The sequence below is a fragment of the Bombina bombina genome, chromosome 6 (assembly GCF_027579735.1).
Source record: "Bombina bombina isolate aBomBom1 chromosome 6, aBomBom1.pri, whole genome shotgun sequence".
NCBI lineage: Eukaryota > Metazoa > Chordata > Amphibia > Anura > Bombinatoridae > Bombina > Bombina bombina.
The window spans coordinates 482,222,279-482,244,389 of record NC_069504.1 but is presented as its reverse complement, the minus strand read 5'-3'; the positions used below and the strand labels follow the sequence as shown (position 1 = coordinate 482,244,389).

The 22,111-nt window shown below is 39.2% G+C and overlaps 1 protein-coding gene across 1 annotated transcript in view; it reads right to left on the bottom strand.

The window, feature by feature from the left end:
* VPS13C (vacuolar protein sorting 13 homolog C) overlaps positions 1 to 22,111 on the bottom strand; it is a 1,402,311-nt gene that overhangs the window by 606,311 nt on the left and 773,889 nt on the right. The window contains 1 exon segment of the mRNA XM_053719302.1: positions 13,079 to 13,158. Coding sequence (XP_053575277.1) covers positions 13,079 to 13,158 — 80 coding nt within the window.

The following is a 22,111-nucleotide window of genomic DNA, read 5'->3' as shown; positions in this document are numbered from 1 at the left end:
AAGAATTCTTAGGATTAGGACACAAAGAGGGGACAACAATTTCCCTAGTAATGTTGTTAGAATTCACAACTTTAGGTAAAAATTTAAATGAAGTCCGCAAAACTGACTTATGTTGATGAAAAATCAGAAAAGGTGACTCACAAGAAAGAGCAGATAATTCAGAAACTCTTCTAGCAGAAGAGATAGCCAAAAGGAACAACACTTTCCAAAAAAGTAGTTTACTATCCAAAGAATGCATAGGCTCAAAAAGAAGGAGCCTGTAAAGCTTTTGAAACCAAATTAAGACTCCAAGGAGGAGAGATTGATTCAATGACAGGCTTGATACGGACCAAAGCCTGAACAAAACAGTGAATATCAGGAAGCTTAGGCAATCTTTCTGTGAAATAAAACAGAAAGAGCAGAAATTTGTTCCTTCAAGGAAATTGCAGATAAATCTTTATCCAAAACATCCTGAAAAAACTAAAATTCTAAGAATTCTAAAAGAACGCCAGGAGAATTTATGAGAAGAACACCATGAAATATAAGTCTTCCAAACTCGATAATAAATCTTCCTATAAACAGATTTACAAGCCTGTAACACAGTATCAATCACTGAGTCAGAGAAACCTCTATGGCTAAGCACTAAGCATTCAATTTCCATACCTTCAAATTTATCAATTTGAGATCCTGATGGAAAAATGGTCCTTGAGACAGAAGGTCTGGTCTTAAAGGAAGTGGCCAGGGTTGACAACTGGACATCCGGACAAAGTCCGCATACCAGAACCTGTGAGGCCAAGCTGGAGCTACCAGAAACACAAACGAATGTGCCATGATTATTTTGGAAATCACTCTTGGAAGAAGAACTAGAGGCGGAAAGATATAAGCAGGTTGGTAAAACCAAGGAACTGCCAACGCATCCACCCACTCCGTCTGAGGATCCCTGGACCTAGATAGGTACCTGGGAAGTTTGTTTAGATGAGAAGCCATCAGATCTATTTCTGGAAGACCCCACATCTGAAAAAACACATCTGGATGGAGAGACCACTCCCCCGGATGTAAAGTCTGACGGCTGAGAAAATCCGCTTCCCAATTGTCTATACCTGGGATATGTACCACAGAAATTAGACAAGAGCTGGATTCTGCCCAAGCAAGTATCCGAGATACTTCTTTCATAGCTAGGTGACTGCGAGTCCCACTCTGATGATCAACATATGCCACAGTTGTGACATTGTCTGTCTGAAAAAAAATGAATGGTTCTCTCTTCAACAGAGGCCAAACCTGAAGAGCCCTGAAAATAGCACAGAGTTCCAAAATATTGATTGGTAACCTCGCCTCTTGAGATTTCCAAACCCCTTGTGCTGTCAGAGTTCCCTAGACAGCTCCCCAACCTGAAAAACTTGCATCTGTTGTGATTGCAGTCCAGGTTGGACGAATAAAAGAGGCCCCTTGAATTATATGGTGGTTGTCTAATCATCAAGTCAGAAAGTTGAACATTGGGATATAAGGATATTAATTGCAATATATTTGTATAATCCCTGCCCATTGCTTCAGCATACAAAGCTGGAGAGGTCTCATATGAAAACGAGCAAAGGGGATCGCGTCCGATGCTGCATGTCATGAGACCTAAAACTTCCATGCACATAGCCACTGAAGGGAACGACTAAGACTATTCGTACGACTAACGACTTATTCGTCTCTTGTCTGTTAGAGACAGAGTCATGGACACTGAATCTATCTGGAAACCTAAAAAGGTGACCCTTGTCTGAGGAATCAAGGAACTTTTGGTAAATTGATCCTCCAACCATGTCTTCGTGTGAGATTCGGCAAATGTAAAGACTGAGCTAGTACCAAGAGATCGTCCAAATAAGGGAACACCGCAATACTCTGTTATCTGATTACAGAGAGTAGGAAACTGAGAACTTTTGAAAAAAATCTTGGAGCTGTCGCTAGGTCAAATGGAAGAACGACAAGCTTAACGGGAATGAGGGCAGCACCTTCATGCAGACTTGGGGGCTGGCTTTGGTTTCTTAAAAGGCTTTGATTTATTCCAACTTGAAGAGGGTTTCCAATTGGAACCCAATTCTTTGGGGAAAGGATTGGCTTTGTTCCTTATTATGTCGAAAAAAATGAAAAGCCTTAGATCTTTAATACCGAGGTAAAAAAACTCCCTTCCCCCAGTAACAGTTGAAATAATTGAATCCAACTGAGAACCAAATAAGTTACCTTGGAAAGAAAGAGTTAGTAATCTAGACTTAGATACCATGTCAGCATTCCAATATTTAAGCCACAAAGCTCTTCTAGCTAAGATAGCTAAATACATAGATTTAACATCAATTTTGATGATATCAAAAATAGCATCACAGATAAAATGATTAGCATGTTGAAGCAAGCGAACAATGCTAGACAAATTCAGGATCTGTTTCCTGTTGCGCTAAACATTCCAACCAAAAAGTTGAAATGGCAGGCCTGAGAAGATAGCCAGAATATAAATAAGCTTTTCTTAGATAAGATTCAAGTTTCCTATCTAAAGGGTCTTTAAAGGAAGTACTATCTTCCATAGGGATAGTAGTACATTTGGCAAGAGTAGAGATAGCCCCATCAACTTTGAGGACTTTTTCTAAAACTCCAATCTAATTGCTGGCAAGGGATTACAACTTTTTAAACTTAGGCAGGAATAAAAGAAGTACCAGGCCTATTCCATTCCTTTGAAAATCAAATCAGAAATAGTAACAGGAACTGGAAAAAACCTCTGGAGTAACCATAGGAGGTTTATAAACAGAATTTAAACGTTACTAGTTTTAATATCAAGAGGACTAGTTTCCTCAATATCCAAAGTAATCAACACCTCTTTTAACAAGGAACGAATATACTCCATCTTAAAGAGATAAGGTAGATTTGTCAGTGTCTATCTCTGAGGTAGATCTTCTGAATCAGATAGATCCTCATCAGAGGGAGGATAAATCAGTATGTTGTGGTCATTTTAAATTTCATCAACTTTATGAGAAGTTTTAAAAGACCTTTTATGTTTATTAGAAGGCGGAATAGCAGACAAAGCCTTCTGAATCACATCAGCAATAAAATCTTTTATATTCACAGGGATATCATGTACATTAGATGTTGAAGGAACAAAAGGCATTGTACTAGTACTGATGGATACATTCTCTGCATGTAAAAGTTTATCATGACAACTGTTACATACTACCACTGGAGATGTAATCTCTACTAATTTGCAACAGATACACATATCTTGGTAGAACGGTTATCAGGCAGCAGGAATCCTACAGTGGTTTCTGAGACAGGATCAGATTGAGACATCTTACAAATGTAAGAGAAAAAACAACATATAAAGCAAAATTATCAATTTCCTTATATGGCAGTTTCAGGAATGGGAAAAAAAATGCAAACAGCATAGCCCTCTGTGCATAGAGAAAGGCAAGAGGCATATTGGAAGTGGGGTTTGAATAATCAAATTATTTGGCGCCAAGTATGACGCGCAATGCAAAAACAGAATTATGCTTACCTGATAAATTACTTTCTCCAAACGGTGTGTCCGGTCCACGGTGTCATCCATTCCTTGTGGGATATTCTCCTCCCCCACAGGGAAGAGGCAAGGAGAGCACACAGCAAGAGCTGTCCATATAGTCCCTCCCAGGCTCCGCCCCCCCCATTCATTCGACCGACGGTTAGGAGAAAAAAAGGAGAAACTATAGTGTGCCATGGTGACTGTAGTGTATAGAGAAAAGAAATTCTTCAAACCTGATTAAAAAACCAGGGCGGGCCGTGGACCGGACAACACCGGTTGGAGAAAGTAATTTATCAGGTAAGCATAAATTCTGTTTCCTCCAACATTGGTGTGTCCCGGTCCCCGGTGTCATCCATTACTTGTGGGAACCAATACCAAAGCTTTAGGACACGATGAAGGGAGGGAGCAAATCAGGTTACCTAAACAGAAGGCACCACGGCTTGCAAAACCTTTCTCCCAAAAATAGCCATCCGAAGAAGCAAAAGTATCAAATTTGTAGAATTTGGACAAAGTGTGCAGAGAAGACCAGGTCGCTGCCTTACATATCTGATGAACAGAAGCCTCGTTCTTGAAGGCCCCATGTGGAAGCCACAGCCCCTAGTAGAGTGAGCTGTGATTCGTTCAGGAGGCTGCCGTCCGGCAGGTCTCGTAAGCCAATCGTATAATGGCTTTTCAGCCAAAAGGAAAGAGAGGTAGCAGTAGCTTTTTTGACCTCTCCTCTTGCCAGAATAAACTACAAACAGAGAAGACGTTTGTCTGAAATCCTTTGTTGCTTCTAAATAGAACTTTAAAGCACGGACTACATCTAAATTGTGTAACAAGCGTTTCCTTCTTTGAAACTGGATTCGGACACAAAGAAGGCACAACTATTTCCTGGTTAATATTCTTGTTGGAAACAACCTTTGGAAGGAAACCAGTGTTTAGTACGCAAAACAACCTTATCTGAATGGAACACCAGATAAGGCGATTAACCTGCAGAGCAGATAATGCAGAAACTCTTCTAGCAGAAGAATAGCAACCAAAAACAGAACTTTCCAAGATAACAACTTGATATCTATGGAATGTAAGGGTTCAAACGGAACCCCTTGAAGAACTGAAAGAACCAAATTTAGACTCCAGGGAGGAGTCAAGGGTCTGTAAACAGGCTTGATCCTGACCAAAGCCTGAACAAAAGCTTGAACATCTGGCACAGCTGCCAGTCGTTTGTGTAACAAGACAGATAAAAGCAGAAATCTGTCCTTTTAGAGAACTCGCTGATAATCCCTTATCCAAACCTTCTTGGAGAAAGGAAAGGATCCTAGGAATTTTAATCTTACTCCATGAGAATCCCTTGGATTCACACCAACAGATATATCTTTTCCATATTTTTATGGTAATCTTTCTAGTCACAGGTTTTCTGGCTTGTACCAGAGTATCTATCACAGAATCCGAAAACCCACGCTTAGACAAATTCAAGCGTTCAATTTCCAAGCAGTCAGCTGGAGAGAAACTAGATTTGGATGTTCGAATGGACCTTGTACTAGAAGATCCTGTCTCAAAGGTAGCTTCCATGGTGGAGCCGATGACATATTCACCAGGTCCTGCATACCAAGTCCTGCTGGCCACGCAGGAGCTATCAAAATCACCGAGGCCTTCTCCTGTTTGATCCTGGCTACCAGCCTGGGAATGAGAAGGGAACGGTGGAAACGCATAAGCTAGGTTGAAAGTCCAAGGCGCCACTAATGCATCCACTAGAGTCGCCTTGGGATCCCTGGATCTGGACCCGTAGCAAGGAACCTTGAAGTTCTGACGAGACGCCATCAGATCCATGTCTGGAATGCCCCATAATTGGGTTCCCACTCCCCCGGATGAAAGGTCTGACGACTCAGATAATCCCCTCCCAGTTTTCCACTCCTGGGTATGTGGATCGCAGACAGGTGGTAGGAGTGATCCTCCGCCCATTTGATGATCTTGGTCACCTCTCTCATCGCCAGGGAACTCCTTGTTCCCCCCTGATGGTTGAAGTAAGCAACAGTCGTCATGTTGTCTGATTACAATCTTATGAATCTGGCCTTTGCTAGTTGAGGCCAAGCCCGGAGAGCATTGAATATCGCTCTCAGTTCCAGGATGTTTATCGGGAGAAGAGACTATTCCCGAGACCATAGACCCTGAGCTTTCAGGGGAATCCCAGACCGCGCCCCAGCCTAATAGACTGGCGTCGGTCGTGACAATGACCCACTCTGGTCTGCGGAAGCTCATTCCCTGGGACAGGTGATCCTGAGTCAGCCACCAACAGAGTGAGTCTCTGGTCTTCTGATCTACTTGAATCACTGGAGACAAGTCTGTATAGTCCCCCATTCCACTGTTTGAGCATGCACAGTTGTAATGGTCTTAGATGAATTCGCGCAAAAGGAACTATGTCCATTGCTGCAAACCATCAACCCTACTACTTCCATGCACTGAGCTATGGAAGGCCGTAGAACAGAGTGAAGAACTTGACAAGCGTTTAGAAGCTTTGACTCTCTGACATCTGTCAGGAAAATCTTCATTTCTAAAGAATCTATTATTGTTCCCAAGAAAGGGACTCTTGTTGACGGAGACGGGGAAACATTTTTCTATGTTCACCTACCACCTGTGAGATCTGAGAAAGGCTAGAACAATGTGTGAGCCTTTGTCTTTGAAAGAGACGACGCTTGAATTAGGATGTCGTCCAAGTAAGGTTGCCACTGCAATGCCCCTGGGTCTTAGAACCGCTAAAAGGGACCCGAGCACCTTTGTGAAAATCCTTGGAGCAGTGGCTAGTCCGAATGGGAGAGCCACAATAGGTAATGTTTGTCCAGAAAAGGCGAACCTTAGGAACTGATGATGATCTTTGTGGATAGGAATATGCAGATACCATCCTCCTAGATCCACGGTAGTCATAAATTGACCCTCCTGGATTGTAGGTAAAATCGTTCAAATAGTTTCCATTTTGAACGATGGCACTCTGAGAAATTTGTTTAGAATTTTTAAATCCAGAATTGGTCTGAAAGTTCCCTCTTTTTTTTTTTTTTTTTGGGAACTACAAACAGATTTGAGTAAAAACCCCTGACCTTGTTCCACAGTTGGAACTGGGGAGTATCACTCCCATCTTTAACAGGTCTTCTACACAATGTAAGAATGCCTGTCTCTTTACTTGGTTTGAAGATAAGTGAGACATGTGGAACCTTCCCCTTGGGGGTAGTTCCTTGAATTCTAGAAGATAACCCTGAGAGACTATTTCTAGTGCCCAGGGATCCTGAACATCTCTTGCCCAAGCCTGAGCAAAGAGAGAGAGGTCTGCCCCTACTAGATCCGGTTCCGGATCGGGGGCTACCTCTTCATGCTGTCTTGGTAGCAGCAGCAGGTTTCTTGGCCTGTTTACCCGTGTTCCAGCCTTGCATTGATTTCCAAGCTGGTTTAGTCTGGGAAGCGTTACCCTCTTGTCTAGAGGCTGCCGAGTGGGAAGCCGGTCCGTTCCTGAAATTGCGAAAGGAATGAAAATTGGACTTATTCTTAGCCTTGAAAGGTTTTATCTTGTGGGAGGGCATGGCCCTTTCCCCCAGTGATGACTGAAATAATCTCCTTTCAATTCTGGCCCAAAAGGGGTCTTACCTTTGAAAGGGGGTATAAGCAATTTTGTCTTGGAAGATACATCCGCCGACCAAGACTTTAGCCAGAGCGCTCTGCGCGCCACAATTGTAGACCCTGAATTTTTTGCCGCTAACCGCGCTAACTGCAAAGCAGCGTCTAAAATAAAGGAATTAGCTAACTTAAGTGCGTAAATTCTGACCATGACTTCTCATACGGAGTCTCCCTACTGAGCGACTTTTCCAGTTCCTCGAACCAGAACCACGCTGCTGTAGTGACAGGAATAATGCACGAAATAGGTTGAAGGAGGTAACCTTGCTGTACAAAAATCTTTTTAAGCAAACCCTCCAATTTTTTATCCATAGGATCTTTGAAAGCACAATTGTCCTCAATAGGAGATGGGGTGCTGCGTTTGGCTAGAGTAGAAAACTCCCCCTCGACCTTAGGGACTGTTTGCCATGTGTCCTTCCTGGGGTCCGACCATAGGGAACAATTTCTTAAATATAGGAGGAGGGACAAAAGGTATGCCTGGCTTCTCCCACTCCTTATTCACTATGTCCGCCACCCGTTTAGGTATCGGAAAAAGCATCAGGGTGCACCGGGACCTCAAGGAACTGTCCATCTTGCACAATTTTTCTGGGTTGACCAGATTGTCACAATCATCCAGAGTAGATAGTACCTCCTTAAGTAATGCGCGGAGATGCTCTAATTTAAATTTAAATGTCACAACATCAGGTTCTGCCTGCTGAGAAATTCTTCCTGTATCAGAAATTTCCCCATCTGACAAACCCTCCCTCACTGCCACTTCAGATTGGTGGTGAGGGTATGACAGAAAAATTATCATCAGCGCCCTCCCTGCTCTACAGTGTTAAAACAGAGCAATCGCGCTTTCTCTTGAAATGCTGGCATTTTGGATAAAATATTAGCTATGGAGTTATCCATTACTGCCGTCAATTACTGCATAGTAACAAGTATTGGCGCGCTAGAGAGTACTAGGGGGTCGCCTGCGCGGGCATAACTGGTATAGACACAGAAGGAGATGATGTAGAACTATGTCTACTTCCTTCATCTGAGGAATCATCCTGGGCAACTTTACAATTTGTGACAGTTCTGTCCTTACTTTGCTTGGACGCAATGGCACAATTATCACACTATATTTGAATGGGGAACCACATTGGCTTACCATACATACAGAACATGATCTATCTGAAGGGTACAGACATGTTAAACAGGCTTAAACTGGTTAATAAAGCACAAAAACTGTTTTAAAACAAAACCGTTACTGTCTCTTAAATGTTAAACAGGGCACACTTTATTACTGAATATGTGAAAAAACTATGAAGGAATTATCCAATCTTTACCAAATTTTCACCACAGTGTCTTAATGCATTCAAAGTATTGCACCCCAGCTGTTAACCCTTAAAATGTTGAAACCGGAGCCGTTTTTAATTTTTAAACCCCCTTACAGACCCAGCCACAGCCTTTGCTGCAACTTCACCAATCCCAGGGGGGCTATATGATACCAAATGAAGCCTTCTAGGAAAGTTTTTAAGTGGATTCCAGACCCTCACACATGCAGCTGCATGTATTGAACTCAAAATAAACTGCACAGTAATGGCGCGAAAATGAGGCTCTGCCTACTACAGAGAAAGGCCCTTCCTGACTTGGGAAGGTGTCTTAACAAGTGCCTGGTGCTAAAAACGTTCCCCAATGTTATAAAAGTGTGAAATACAACTTCAAACTGCATATAATACTTAAATAAAGCAATCGATTTAGCCCCTAAAAGTGTCTACCAGTTTATAGCCCATAATAAGCCCTTTATTCTGTTTGTTTGACTAAGAAAATGGCTTACCGGTCCCATGAGGGGAAATGACAGCCTTCCAGCATTACACAGTCTTGTTAGAAATATGGCTAGTCATACCTTAAGCAGAAGAGCCTGCTAACTGTTTCCCCCAACTGAAGTTATCTCATCTCAACAGTCCTATGTGGAAACAGCAAAGGATTTTAGTTACTGTCTGCTAAAATCATCTTCCTCTCACAAACAGAAATCTTCATCCCTTTCTGTTTCAGAGTAAATAGTACATACCAGCACTATTTAAATAACAAACTCTTGATAGAAGAATAAAAAACTACAACTAAACACCACAAACTCCTCACCATCCCCGAGGAGATGCTACTTGTTCAGAGCGGCAAGGGAGAATGACTGGGGGGGGCGGAGCCTGGGAGGGACTATATGGACAGCTCGTGCTGTGTGCTCTCCTTGCCTTTCCCTGTGGGGGAGGAGAATATCCCACAAGTAATGGATGACACCGTGGACCGGACACACCAATGTTGGAGAAATTAATTTTTTTGGCGCTAACAACATCCGGAAATGAGCGCAAACTAGCATCATGGCAGACGCAACCTTGTGCGAGAAACCTGGCATCAACTAAGCGTTCCGGAAATTATGAACTTGCATCAACGAACGTACTTTCATGCCAAAACATTCTTGCGCCAAGAATGACGCAATAAACAATAGCATTTTGCGGCCTCGCGAGCCTAATTTTGCCCGCGAAAATTTAAGAAAACAGTCAATTTTGAAGAAAAGACTATACCCCAGGTAAGAAAAAATAACTTCCCAAATACGTTTTTCCCAATTTTGAAACTGATAGTCTGCAAAAGGAAATATACATAAACCTGACTCATGGCAAATATAAGTACAATACATAAATTTAGAACTTTACATTAATACATAAAGTTCCAAACCATAGCTGAGAGTGTCTTAAGTAATGAAAACATACTTACCGAAAGACACCCATCCACATATAGCCAGATAGCCAAACCAGTACTGAAACAGTTATCAGTAGAGGTAATGGAATATGAGAGTATATAGTCGATCTGAAAAGGGAGTAGGAGATGAATCTCTACGACCAATAACAGAGAACCTATGAAAGATTTTCCTGCGTGGAAACCCATAGAATTCAATAGGTGATACTCCCTTCGCATCCCTCTGACATTCACTGTACTCTGAGAGGAATGCGGGCTTCAAAATGCTGGAGAAGCGCAAATCACAGAAGAAATCCCATTAGTAATTAAAGATGATCCGTGGACTCATCGTGTCTTAAAAAAGAAATCAAGCACAAACTTACTTCACCACCTCCATAGGAGGCAAAGTTTGTAAAACTGAATTGCGGGGTGTGGGTGAGGGGGGTGTATTTATAGGCATTTGTGGTTGGGAAACTTGCCCCCTCCTGGTAGGATTGTATATCCCATACGTCACTAGCTCATGGACTCTTGCCAATTACATGAAAGAAATTAATAATTCAAGAAATCTGAAAAGAGTTCCAATGATAATTTGTAGACTCACACCAGGAAAGGAAAACTTTCCAGACTTTGTGATAAATACATCTTGTAAAAGGCTTTATGGCCTGAACTTGATTTAAAAAACCTCCTTGAGACAAAATCAGACTTTCAATTGCCATACTGTCAAATAGAGAGACTTTGAGAACTTCATAGAGAAGGGACCTGGAAAGAGAGAGAAAGTCTATCTTGAGAGGGAAAACACCAAGACTGGCTTGAAAATAAATTGTTCCAGATCTGCGTACCAAGTCCTGCAAAGCTATTGTCCTTGACAGAAAAACAAGAGTAGAAAAGAGGTAAATCAAATTGAATGACCAGGAGATCACTGGTGTATCTAATAGAGATGCTTGTGGATCTCAACATCTCACAAAATACTGGGGTAGCTTGTAATTCAAGTGAGAAGCCATAAGGTCTATGTCTAACCTTTCCCAACAATTCACAATATAACTCCTGGTTCAAAGACCATTCCCTGGGAGAAGGAACTAAGAATGAAGAAATCTAGATCATTCTTCGCGCCAAAAAAATTCTCGCGCCAAGAATGACGCAATAAATATCAGCATTTTGCGGCCTCATGAGCCTAAATTTTCCCCGCGAAAATGAATGAACACAGTCACTTTTGAAGAAACGAATATACCCCAGGTAAGAAAAAATAACTTCCAAAATATGTTTTTCCCAATTTTGAAACTGATAGTCTGCAAAGGGAAATATACATAAACCTGACTCATGGCAAATATAAGTACAATACATATTACACCCATCCACATATAGCAGATAGCCAAACCAGTACTGAAACAGTTATCAGTAGAGGTAATGGAATATGAGAGTATATCGTGGATCTGAAAAGGGAGGTAGGAGATGAATCTTTACGACCGATAACAGAGAACCTATGAAAAGATTTCCCGCGAGGTAAACCATAGAATTCAATAGGTGATACTCCCTTCACGTCCTTTTGACATTCACTGTAGGAGAGGAATCGGGCTTCAAAATGCTGAGAAGCGCATATCACAGAAGAAAATCAAGCACAAACTTACTTCACCACATCCATAGGAGTCAAAGTTTGTAAAACTGAATTGTGGGTGTGGTGAGGGGTGTATTTATAGGCATTTTGAGGTTTGGGAAACTTTGCCCCTCCTGGTAGGATTGTATATCCCATACGTCACTAGCTCATGGACTCTTGCCAATTACATGAAAGAAAATACTTTTCGTCGTCTAGCAACAGGGCCACCATGGGAATACCCTGAGCATTGCCCTCTGGGAAGACACTTATAAGTCTCCTAGTGTTATCAGGGCCCTGTCATCCTTCAGCGAACCCAACCTGGTCCACATGTACTATGAAAGGCAGCAAGTGGACCAATTGATAAGCTATGAGCTTAGTATTTACATTAATCAAAGAGCTGGGTCGATAACTACTACATTGAGAGATATAGGAATAGACATAGGAATAGCAAGGATAGACACCTCAAAGAATTGTCGCAAAAAGCAACATTGTGCTCTAATCTCATTAATCATAGTATCCGAGACAATAGTGGGCATAGTTTCTTATAAAAATTACCCGTAAAGGCATTTGGACCCGGGGCTTTGTTGCACTTCAACTGTTTCACAGCCATTGTAATCTCTTCAAGATAGATTGGGTCTAACAAAGATTCCCAGGCCTCATCCACTAAGGTTGGTAAATTCAGTAGTTAAACCAAGGAAGTGATTTCATCAATCGGGTCACATCTAAGTCCTCGTGTTTTGCAATATTGTAATACTGTAAAGTACATCATAGTAAGATACAAATGCTTTACCTATATCTGCGGGACCATATACAGTTTTACCATTATGGACTATGCACAGAATCCTAGTTGCTACTACCGATTGTGTAACTTTTTAACCAACAACATATCAGATTTATTCCTTTTAAAATACACAATGCTGCTTTCTGCACCCTCTGTGTTTTTCTTTCCTTAAAGGGACAGTCTAGTCAAAATTAAACTTTCATGATTCAGATAGGGCATGCAATTTTAAACAAATTTCCAACTTACTTTTATTATTACATTTGCTTTGTTCTCTTAGTATTCTTTGTTGAAAGCTAAACCTAGGTGGGCTCATATGCTAATTTCTAAGCCCTTGAAGGCAGCCTCTTATCTCAGTGTATTTTTACAGATTTTCACAGTTAGACAGCGCTAGTTCATGTGTGTCATATTAGATACAATTGTGCTCACTCCCGTGGAGCTATTTATGAGTCAGCACTGATTAGCTAAAATGCAATGGGTAATAAAGGGATTTTCTATGTTTTTTTAAACAATAGAAATTCTGGAGTAGACTGTCCCTTTAATCAGCTCTCTCAGATGAGCTATTACGTAGAATTAGATGAATGAATATGTGTGAATATATAGTTTTATATTGGAGCTTAGGTTATCTGTCAAATCCACATAATGCTTTAGGATTTTAACATACAGCCAGCATCATTTTTTTAACTGCTTCTCACGGTGAAGCAGCTGTATCTGCCCATTCATGGTAAGATAATTTCAACACTGCATTCAATTGCCGGTGTCTAACTTTAATTTTTGCAAAATATGTCATGTTTACCTGTAAAAAAAGAAATGAAAAAAATGCTGCACATATGCATAAAGGATTAGATTGATAGAACTTTGCAATAGCACTTACCTTAATGAACTCAAGTTTTAGAAGATCTAACCCCTGTTTGTCGGAAGAACTGATCAAATGCAGAGGCTGTTTGCTGAAATCTGTAAACGTTTGAAGAAGACAGGTTACAAAATAAAAATGATACATACATCTATTAAGGTTACGGTAGCCAACTCTGGGGGGAAAAATAAGTTTTTATATATATATATATATATATATAATATATATATAAATATATATATATGACAAATGTATACTTTAAACAAGATTTAAAAGGGAAAAACATTAACCTAGCAATGTATTTATAAGGTTGTAAAAATATTTTTTCTGTAGCAAAACATAAAAAAATTAACCACTAAAGAAATATCCGTGAGCTAACGGTTTGAATTATTCTCCAATCAGCGCTCTCCCCATATGGCATTTTTGTTGTAGCTAGAGCACTGATTGGAGAACAATTTAAACCTTTAGCTCACAGAACAATTGACTTTTGAAGTGTGCGGAAATTCTAATTTCATATCTATATTAAAAAGTATGTTATAGCGCATCGTCGTTAAAACTGATGAATGAAACTCCATCTAAAATATCACTAACAGTCCGGATCTGGTAACTATCAATTTAAAGACACTTAAACAACACACATATTATACCATTATTTCCAGACAAAACCAGAGGAACTAAGGTGGAGGAAAAAGATTTCTGATCCCTATTCTGACAAAAGGGAAATCTGAGCTCTAAAAATACTCTAGGACATCTAGTGCTGAGGAAGAAAAGCACCCCCAGACACCATATGAATAATAGAAAACCAAACCAGAAATAAACACTTCCTTGTAAAGAAAGAGTTATAAAGTCTGGAAATAGAAATCATGTCAACAGACCAAGATTCTAGTTATAATGATTTTCTAGAGCGAACAGCTAAAGACATACTCTAGCAAGAGTAAGAAAAGAACTCTAAGAAAAAACACTTTTTTGAACATCATGATGAGAAATAACGATCTGACAGATTGATACCAATCCTTCTGGAATAAAGAAAGTCTGCCTCCCAGATGGCCCTGATCTAGGTTGGGAACAGTCCCATCAAATTTACCTACTTTGCTGGAGCGAAGTCCAGTACTACTCAACTCTAACCTAGAAGGATTCCCAGGTGTACCAGGAACCCCCGTCCTTCAAGTGCCTTTGCGCTTTGGTCTCTCAGATTGAACTAGGGTATCCCCCTATTATACATAACTGTAGCAATGGGAGAATCTAAGGTTAGACCAAAGAGGGAGTGACCCCCAAAGGTTAAAGACAAAAGACAATTATCCACAGACCGAAACATAAGCCACAGGGCCAGTCTAGCTAGGACAGCAAAGCTAGAATTCTGAGTGTTGAGTAGAACGATTTGTAGAATGGCATCGAGGATACAGTCATTTGCTTACCCAAAGGTAAATGGAAGAAAAAGAAAAGGGGCGCCTCAGTGTATTTCATATATAATATAGAAAAAGATGAAAATGCACTCACAAGATAAGTGGCACCCGACCTGGAATGTGTGCAATATGGCAGGCTAACACTTTACAGTGGTTAGCTCACTGGTGACAGTCTCTCCGTATGCTTATCTGTGGCGTCATTCTCCTATTAGGGCAGGTCACCGCATCAGCCGCTATTGTCAGGTATATCCAGACACTGCTCTATCATATTGTCCCCCAAATCCCCACAAAATCTTTGATATTTATGTAGATGTAAATAGTTTCACTCGCAAATTGGCACTCCAAAAATACTTTGCGGGAAAAAACTTAAACAAAAGAAAATAGAATCTGTGAATTGTCAACTGATACTCACAGATTCCATGCCACCTGGCAAAGAAATAGACTGTGTTTTTTAGGATGTTGACACTAACATCACATATATTTGAAGATTATATACACACCTCTGTAAAGAAAGAATTCAAATTTCAATCCTAATAACACATCAAATCATTATATAGAACTTTACCAAAACCTAATAATGGAGGATTTAGAGAAAATAAAAAAAATCTCACAATAAAAGTTACTATATGAGCAAGGGTGAGAAAAAAGCCTTATAAAATGTACAAAACAACTCTAATATCATTTGGGATGCTTATAAGTGAGGTGGGATAATAATTCAAGATAATTAAGACTATCTTAAGGAAGCAGAGATAATATTGAGAGACTGTGAATATTACAATGTCTTATCAAGAGATCCAACAGATCATTTTCTAGAAAACATATTAAATGTTAATAGACAAAGTTTCCAATTTAGGTATCCAAAACAAAAATGAAAAGGGAATTCCTTAGGACTTCAAATCCCAGTGTTGCTCATTATTATCACTTACCAAAACTCCACAAAAACATTCAGGACCCCCTGGGCTGTCCCATCATTGCGGGAATTGGAAATCTTAAATACAGCCTGTCTTATTATATAGACCAATTCTAACAGAAGTTTGTGACCACATTACCATTATACATCAAAGACAGTACACACCTTCTACAACAGATAGACAACATCAACAATTTGGATCAAAAATGGTTGTGGATTAAATGCAATGTCAGTTCTTTATATTCAAATATTGCACATGAGTTAGGACTTTTAGCCGTCTCAAACGTTTATTAAAACAAGATCCATATATGCCTGACTTACAAAGATCTTTTATTTTGGAACGCATTGAATATATTTTAACTCATCATTATTTTGTTTTTCATGACAGATTTTATTTACAGATTAAGGGTACGGCCATGGGGACCAGGTTCGCCCCCAGCTTTGAAAATGTCTTCATGGGTTTTTTTGTGGAGAAATACATTTACAACAGCCAGCTGGGGGTGAACCTGGTCTTCTATGGCCGGTACATTGACTATTTGATTTTTATTTGGGAGGAGACCTGTCAACTGCTAATTCTTTTATTTCTCACATGACTTATAACGATTTAGGTATTTCTTCACTGCGAACATACAAACACATTCTATTGAAATTTCTTGATCTTATTTTGAGTTAGGGTGCCTCCAACAACATTGAATCCAAGACATATTTCAAGAAAGTTGACAGTAACAGTTACCTTGAATATTCCAGTAACCATCACAAGGGATGGATTAGAAACATCCCCTTTAACCATTTTAGAAGGATTAGGAAGAATTGTACCAGCATAGACACCTTTTTAGAACAAAGTAAGATTCTTTATGAAAGATTTTTAGATAAGGGCTATCCTAAACACTTAGTAAATCAGGCATTAGAAAAAGCCAAAAATGTAGATAGACAATCCCTTTTCAAGAGAGAAAATAAGAAACAGTTAACATCAGAACCCAAACAATATATATTGTTTACTACACAGTATAATAGTAATCATCATAAAATTAGACACACTAAACAAACATTGGCACATTATACAAAAGAAATCAAATTTTAAAGAATATTGTGACAAACCAAGGATAGTCTATAGAAGAGCCCCCACACTCAGAAACTAATTTGCCCCTAGCAAGAGGGTAAAACAGGCTAACTCTTAGGCTAAAAACAAGTAAAAAGTGGGATTTTTGGTCTTAAAAGGAGTCTAAGTGTGGTAAGAAGGGATGCAACTCTTGCAAATTTATTTGCGCGAAGAAAAAATAATTTACATCTACGGTAACAAGTGAACATTTTTCTCTCTAGTTTTTACAATTGTGATTTCAACTTTGTAGTCTATCTAATAGAGTGTTTGTGTGGCCTACAATACGTAGGTCATACCTCTAGAAAGATACGAACCCAATGGGGGGAACATTTTCGCAATCGTAAAAATTGCCAAAATGGTAAGATAAAACATAGTATCCCCAACCACTGTCTGACTGTTCATTCTAGTAACGCACATATTTACCAATTTTTACCCATTGATTACATGCCAAAATCTACTATATCAGACTAATCAGATTGAGACAACAAGAGACGTATTGGATCTTCAAATTAAAAACTTTGTTACCTTTGGGGCTCAATGCTAAAATTGATGTAGCTGTACATCCCACAATCACCTATTATAAAATTTCCTTTACTTATTTTAGTTTTCCATTTTATCCTACACACAACATTAGTAAAAACCAAAATTTATCAACACGCATTTATTTTTATCACTCGAAAAATCATTATTTTATCACTTCACACTTCTCAGTTAATCCATATTTTCTGAACTATATTATTTCTCAAATTTTAATTTTAGTATTCATTTACACATATTCACATCATACTCTCCCCTTATATATATCATTCGATAGTGTAACAGTATTTTAGAATTTTTCACATACACATCTTCACTATACATGAGCCATCTTCAGAAGAGCTGACGCGGAGCCATCTTCTTCCACTGACGACTTCCCGACGAATGACGGTTCCTTTAAGTGAAGTCATCCAAGATGGCGTCCCTCGAATTCAGATTGGCTGATAGGATTCTATCAGCCAATCGGAATTAAGGTAGGAAAAATCTGATTGGCTGATTTAATCAAAAGAGCTGAATACTTTGGGGCATGCCCCGCAAAAGGCCCTTTTAAGGGCTGGTAAGGTAAAAGAGCTGTTAACTTTTTAATGTAGAATAGGGTAGGGCATTTTTTTATTTTGGGGGGCTTTGTTATTTTATTAGGGGGCTTAGATTAGGTGTAAGTAGCTTAAAATTGTTGTAATATTTTTTTAAATGTTTGTAACTTATTTTTTTTATTTTTTGTACTTTAGTTAGTTTATTTAATTGTATTTAATTGTAGTTATTTGTAGCTAATTTATTTAATTAATTTAATGAAAGTTTAGTGTTAGGTTTAATTGTAACTTAGGTTAGGATTTATTTTACAGGTAATTTTGTATTTCTTTTAGCTAGGTAGTTATTAAATAGTTAATAACTATTTAATAACTATTCTTACTAGCTAAAATAAATACAAAGTTACCTGTAAAATAAATATAAATCCTAAAATAGCTACAATGTAATAATTAATTACATTGTAGCTATCTTAGGGTTTATTTTACAGGTAAGTATTTAGTTTTAAATAGGAATAATGAATTTAATGATAGTGTAGTGTTAGGTGTAATTGTAACTTAGGTTAGTTTTTATTTTACAGGTAAATCTCTCTTTATTTTAACTAGGTAGCTATTAAATAGTTAATAACTATTTAATAGCTATTGTACCTAGTTAAAATAAATTGAAATTTGCCTGTAAAATAAAAATAAAAATAAATCCTAAGATAGCTACAATATAATTATTATTTATATTGTAGCTATATTAGGGTTTATTTTAAAGGTAAGTATTTAGTTTTAAATAAGATTAATTTAGTTAATAAGAGTTATAATATTTAGATGTATTTAATTAATATTTAAGTTAGGGGGGTGTTAGGGTTAAACTTAGGTTTAGGTGTTAATAATTTTATTATAGTGGCGGTGTGGGGGGCAGGATAGGGGTTAAAACATTTATTATAGGTGGCAACGGTGTAGGGGGGCAGGATAGGGGTTAATAAATGTATTATAGGTGGCGACGGTGTAGGGGGGGCAGATTAGGGGTTAATAAGTTTAATATAGGTGGCGGCGGGGTCCGGGAGCGGCGGTTTAGGGGTTAAACAATTTATTTAGTTGCGGCGGGGTCCCGGGATCGGCAGGATAGGGGTTAATAAATTTATTATAGGTGGTGGCGGTATAGGGGGGGCAGGATAGGGGTTACTAGGTATAATGTAGGTGGCGGCGGTGTTCGGGAGCGGCGGTTTAGGGGTTAATACATTTATAAGAGTTGCGGCGGAGTCTAGGAGCGGCGGTTTAGGGGTTAATAACTTTATTTAGTTGCTGGGGGCTCCTGGGGCGCTGGTATAGGGGGTAGAACAGTGTAGTTTAGAGTGGGTGCTTAGTGACAGCTTATCAATAAAGCTGTAGAAAAGCCGCAGAGCAGCGAGATCGGATGAGTGAGAACTATCACAGTCCGCTGCTCATCACCCTGTACTTGGTACGCGGCTTTTTGACAGCTTTATGGATAACTTTGGCGAGCGTATTCAGGTCCGCGGCGGCCTTAGGCAGGCGTATTGGGGCCGGCGATGGCAGTTAAGTACGGCGCTTGATAACTAGAGGCCACTGTCTTTCCAATACTAGAACAAAATGTATAATATGGACCATTTTGATAATAGAATTGGGTTATTTTATCATTAACCAATATATTTTTAATATTTGTTACTTTTTTGTTTCCTTTTTGTGCATTTATTAATTTAGCAGACACTCTGTTTAGCTCAACAGCTACAATGTTGCAATTTTATTTCGTTGCAGTTCTGTGTATTACCATCTGTTACAAAATGTATATGATTGGACAGTTCAAAATAGAGCCATTTCCGGCTTACGTGAGCCAGGTGCATTTAAGGACTATTAGCTCTTCGTTTTATATTAGTTTTTACCTGCCTGAAGAAACGACCAGAGCGTGGTTGAGAAACGTGTTGCAGCTTTTTAATACAGAACCTTTTATTAAAAAAAGTGTTTTTACCATACGGAGGTTGTCCGTTTTCCATTTTTGCCCATATTTTGGGATACTGAACAGCTCAGTTCTGCTACTCCTGGTTTGCTTCACAGAGCGGTGTCTGGATATACCTGATGATATAGCGGCTGATGCGGTGAGCTGTCCTGATAGGAGAACAACGCCACAGATCAGCATACAGAGAGACCGTCACCAGTGAGCTAACCACTGTAAAGTATTAGCCTGCCGTATTGCATCCATTCCAGGATGGGTGCCACTTATCTTGTGAGTGCATTTTCATATTTTTCCATAGTATATTATATACGAAATACACTATGAGGCGCCCCTTTTCTTTTTCTTTCATTTACTACAGATGACCTCCAGCATCAGGTTTTCAAGTGAAGCTGCCTCAACAAATCATCTTATCTGATGGGATTGGACTCACCACTTTTTGTCTCCAAAACAGTTCATTTATACACACACATGCAATATTGTTTGAAATTTATTCACAAATATTTAGCATTTGTTACACAAATATATTCACTTGTTATATAGATTTTGTTTAGTTGCAGAACTCATGGTTAATATCCACAAGCCTACTTAAACCCAGACTCAGGGTCAACCCTATTTTTCTTTTCCATATATATATTAAGGACTCCAGTATATCCTTCCAGATTTCTAACAGACTTGTTCACAGCAAAATAATTATACAGCCGCAGAATAGTATTGCGCTGGGCTTGAGATAAGTATACTATCCACAGAAGGAGCGCTGCATCAAGCCTCCACATGGGAGACTGGTACTGGGAAAAAATAAGCGGAATGTCTCTGAAGAGACAAAGGGACACCCAAGGCCTCTCCCATTCCTTACCGATGATGTATGCAATAACCAAAGGTACAAGAAAAACAGCTGAAACCCTATACCTAGGACCAGTCACTGCTTCCGGGCTCGGTACGTGCTTCCCCTTATACGGCCTAGATACCTAACTCAGGGTAGATAGGGCCCTTCCTGACAAGATTCCAAACAGGTCCGAGTTCAATCTGAATAACCTCTGCTCAGATTCCTCTTTAAACTCTCCTTTGGGTGGGACGGCAGAAAATAATCTCCTTCTGATTGAACCAATGGCACCTCAGATTGTTGCCAAAAACTATCCGTTGTGGCCTCTGCCACCACACATGGGCTACTCGTTCCAACACAGAAATCTTGCTCCCTCGTTCTAGACCCCGAAATATTCCTCTCTCTCAGGGGCATCCGACACGCCTCACTAAAATGGCTCACCCCAGCTGGAAGAGCACTCCTAGGGTGGTTCTGATCAAGTAAATTCTGAGAAGTCGTGGTAAGGCCAGCTAGAGGACCTACACGTGGTAACTCCTAGATGGTCTACAGTTGGACAAACTGAGCAAGTCCTCCAAACATAGTTAATACAAAAGATAGCAAGAGAACAAAGAAAAATTGATAAGAGGAGTAAATTAGAAAGTTTCTTAAAATGTCATGCTCTATTTGAATCATGAAAAACAAATTTGGGTTTAGTATCCCTTTAAAGGGACACGAAACACAACCATTTTCTTTCTTAATTCAGATAGTACATACAATTTAAAAAAAACTGTCCACTTTAGTTCTGTTAACTAATTTGCTTCATTCCCTTTATTGAAAAGCATACCTAGGTAGACTCAAAAGCAGCAATGCACTACTGAGAGCTAGCTGCTGATTGGTGTCTGCACATATATCTCTTGTCCAAATTTGGGTTCAGTGTCCCTTTAATATAGTTATTTACAGCTACATTCTTAAAGGGATACTAAACCCACATTTTTCTTTAATGATTCAGATAGAGCATTCAATTTTAAGTAGCTTTCTATTTACTCCTGTTATCAATTTTTCTTTGTTCTTTTGCTATCTTTATTTTAAAAAGCAGGAATGTAAAGCTTGGGAGCTGGTCCATTTTTGGTTTACAACCTTTGTTATGCTTGCTTATTGGTGGTTAAATGTAGCCACCAATAAGCAAGCGCTATCCAGCGTGCTATATAAAATTGTTCTTCCCAACTTCCCATCTGCAAATTGGGAAATATAGGTGCATGATACCATTATAATATAAATACAAGTTTTTTTCTTGCACCTATCTCCTCTCTTTCTAATGACAGGTTACGTGCCCTTGCAATTAGTAGGTGATTGCCATAAAAGTGACAACTACCAAAGAGAGAATACAACACCAAATAGGTTACTGTTATAGTGTCAGTGAAAGAAGAACTAGCACTGCAATATAAACACCAAAAGTAAGTGCCCTCTTTTATAGGGAATATGCAGTGGGATAGGTGTATTGAAAAAAATCTCTTACACCACTAGTACCTGAATACTATTTACTGTGGTAAATGTGTGTAACCTAGTTAGTAAAACTAAACAGTTTAGATAATTCTATATTGAAGAGTAGAGTGGCAGTGTAATTTATTTCATATTCAATTTATGTCACTTTATTTTCCGAACATTCGGCTAGGTTACAAGTGTTGCGGTACTGCTTTTAAAATGGCCATTCCAGCGTAATGGTCAGGAAGGCATATTACGAGTCTGTAACGTAACGTCCATTCCACACTCAAAAAAATGACGTTTGAGTGTGGGATTTTCAAAGCGCTGGTATTATAGGTTG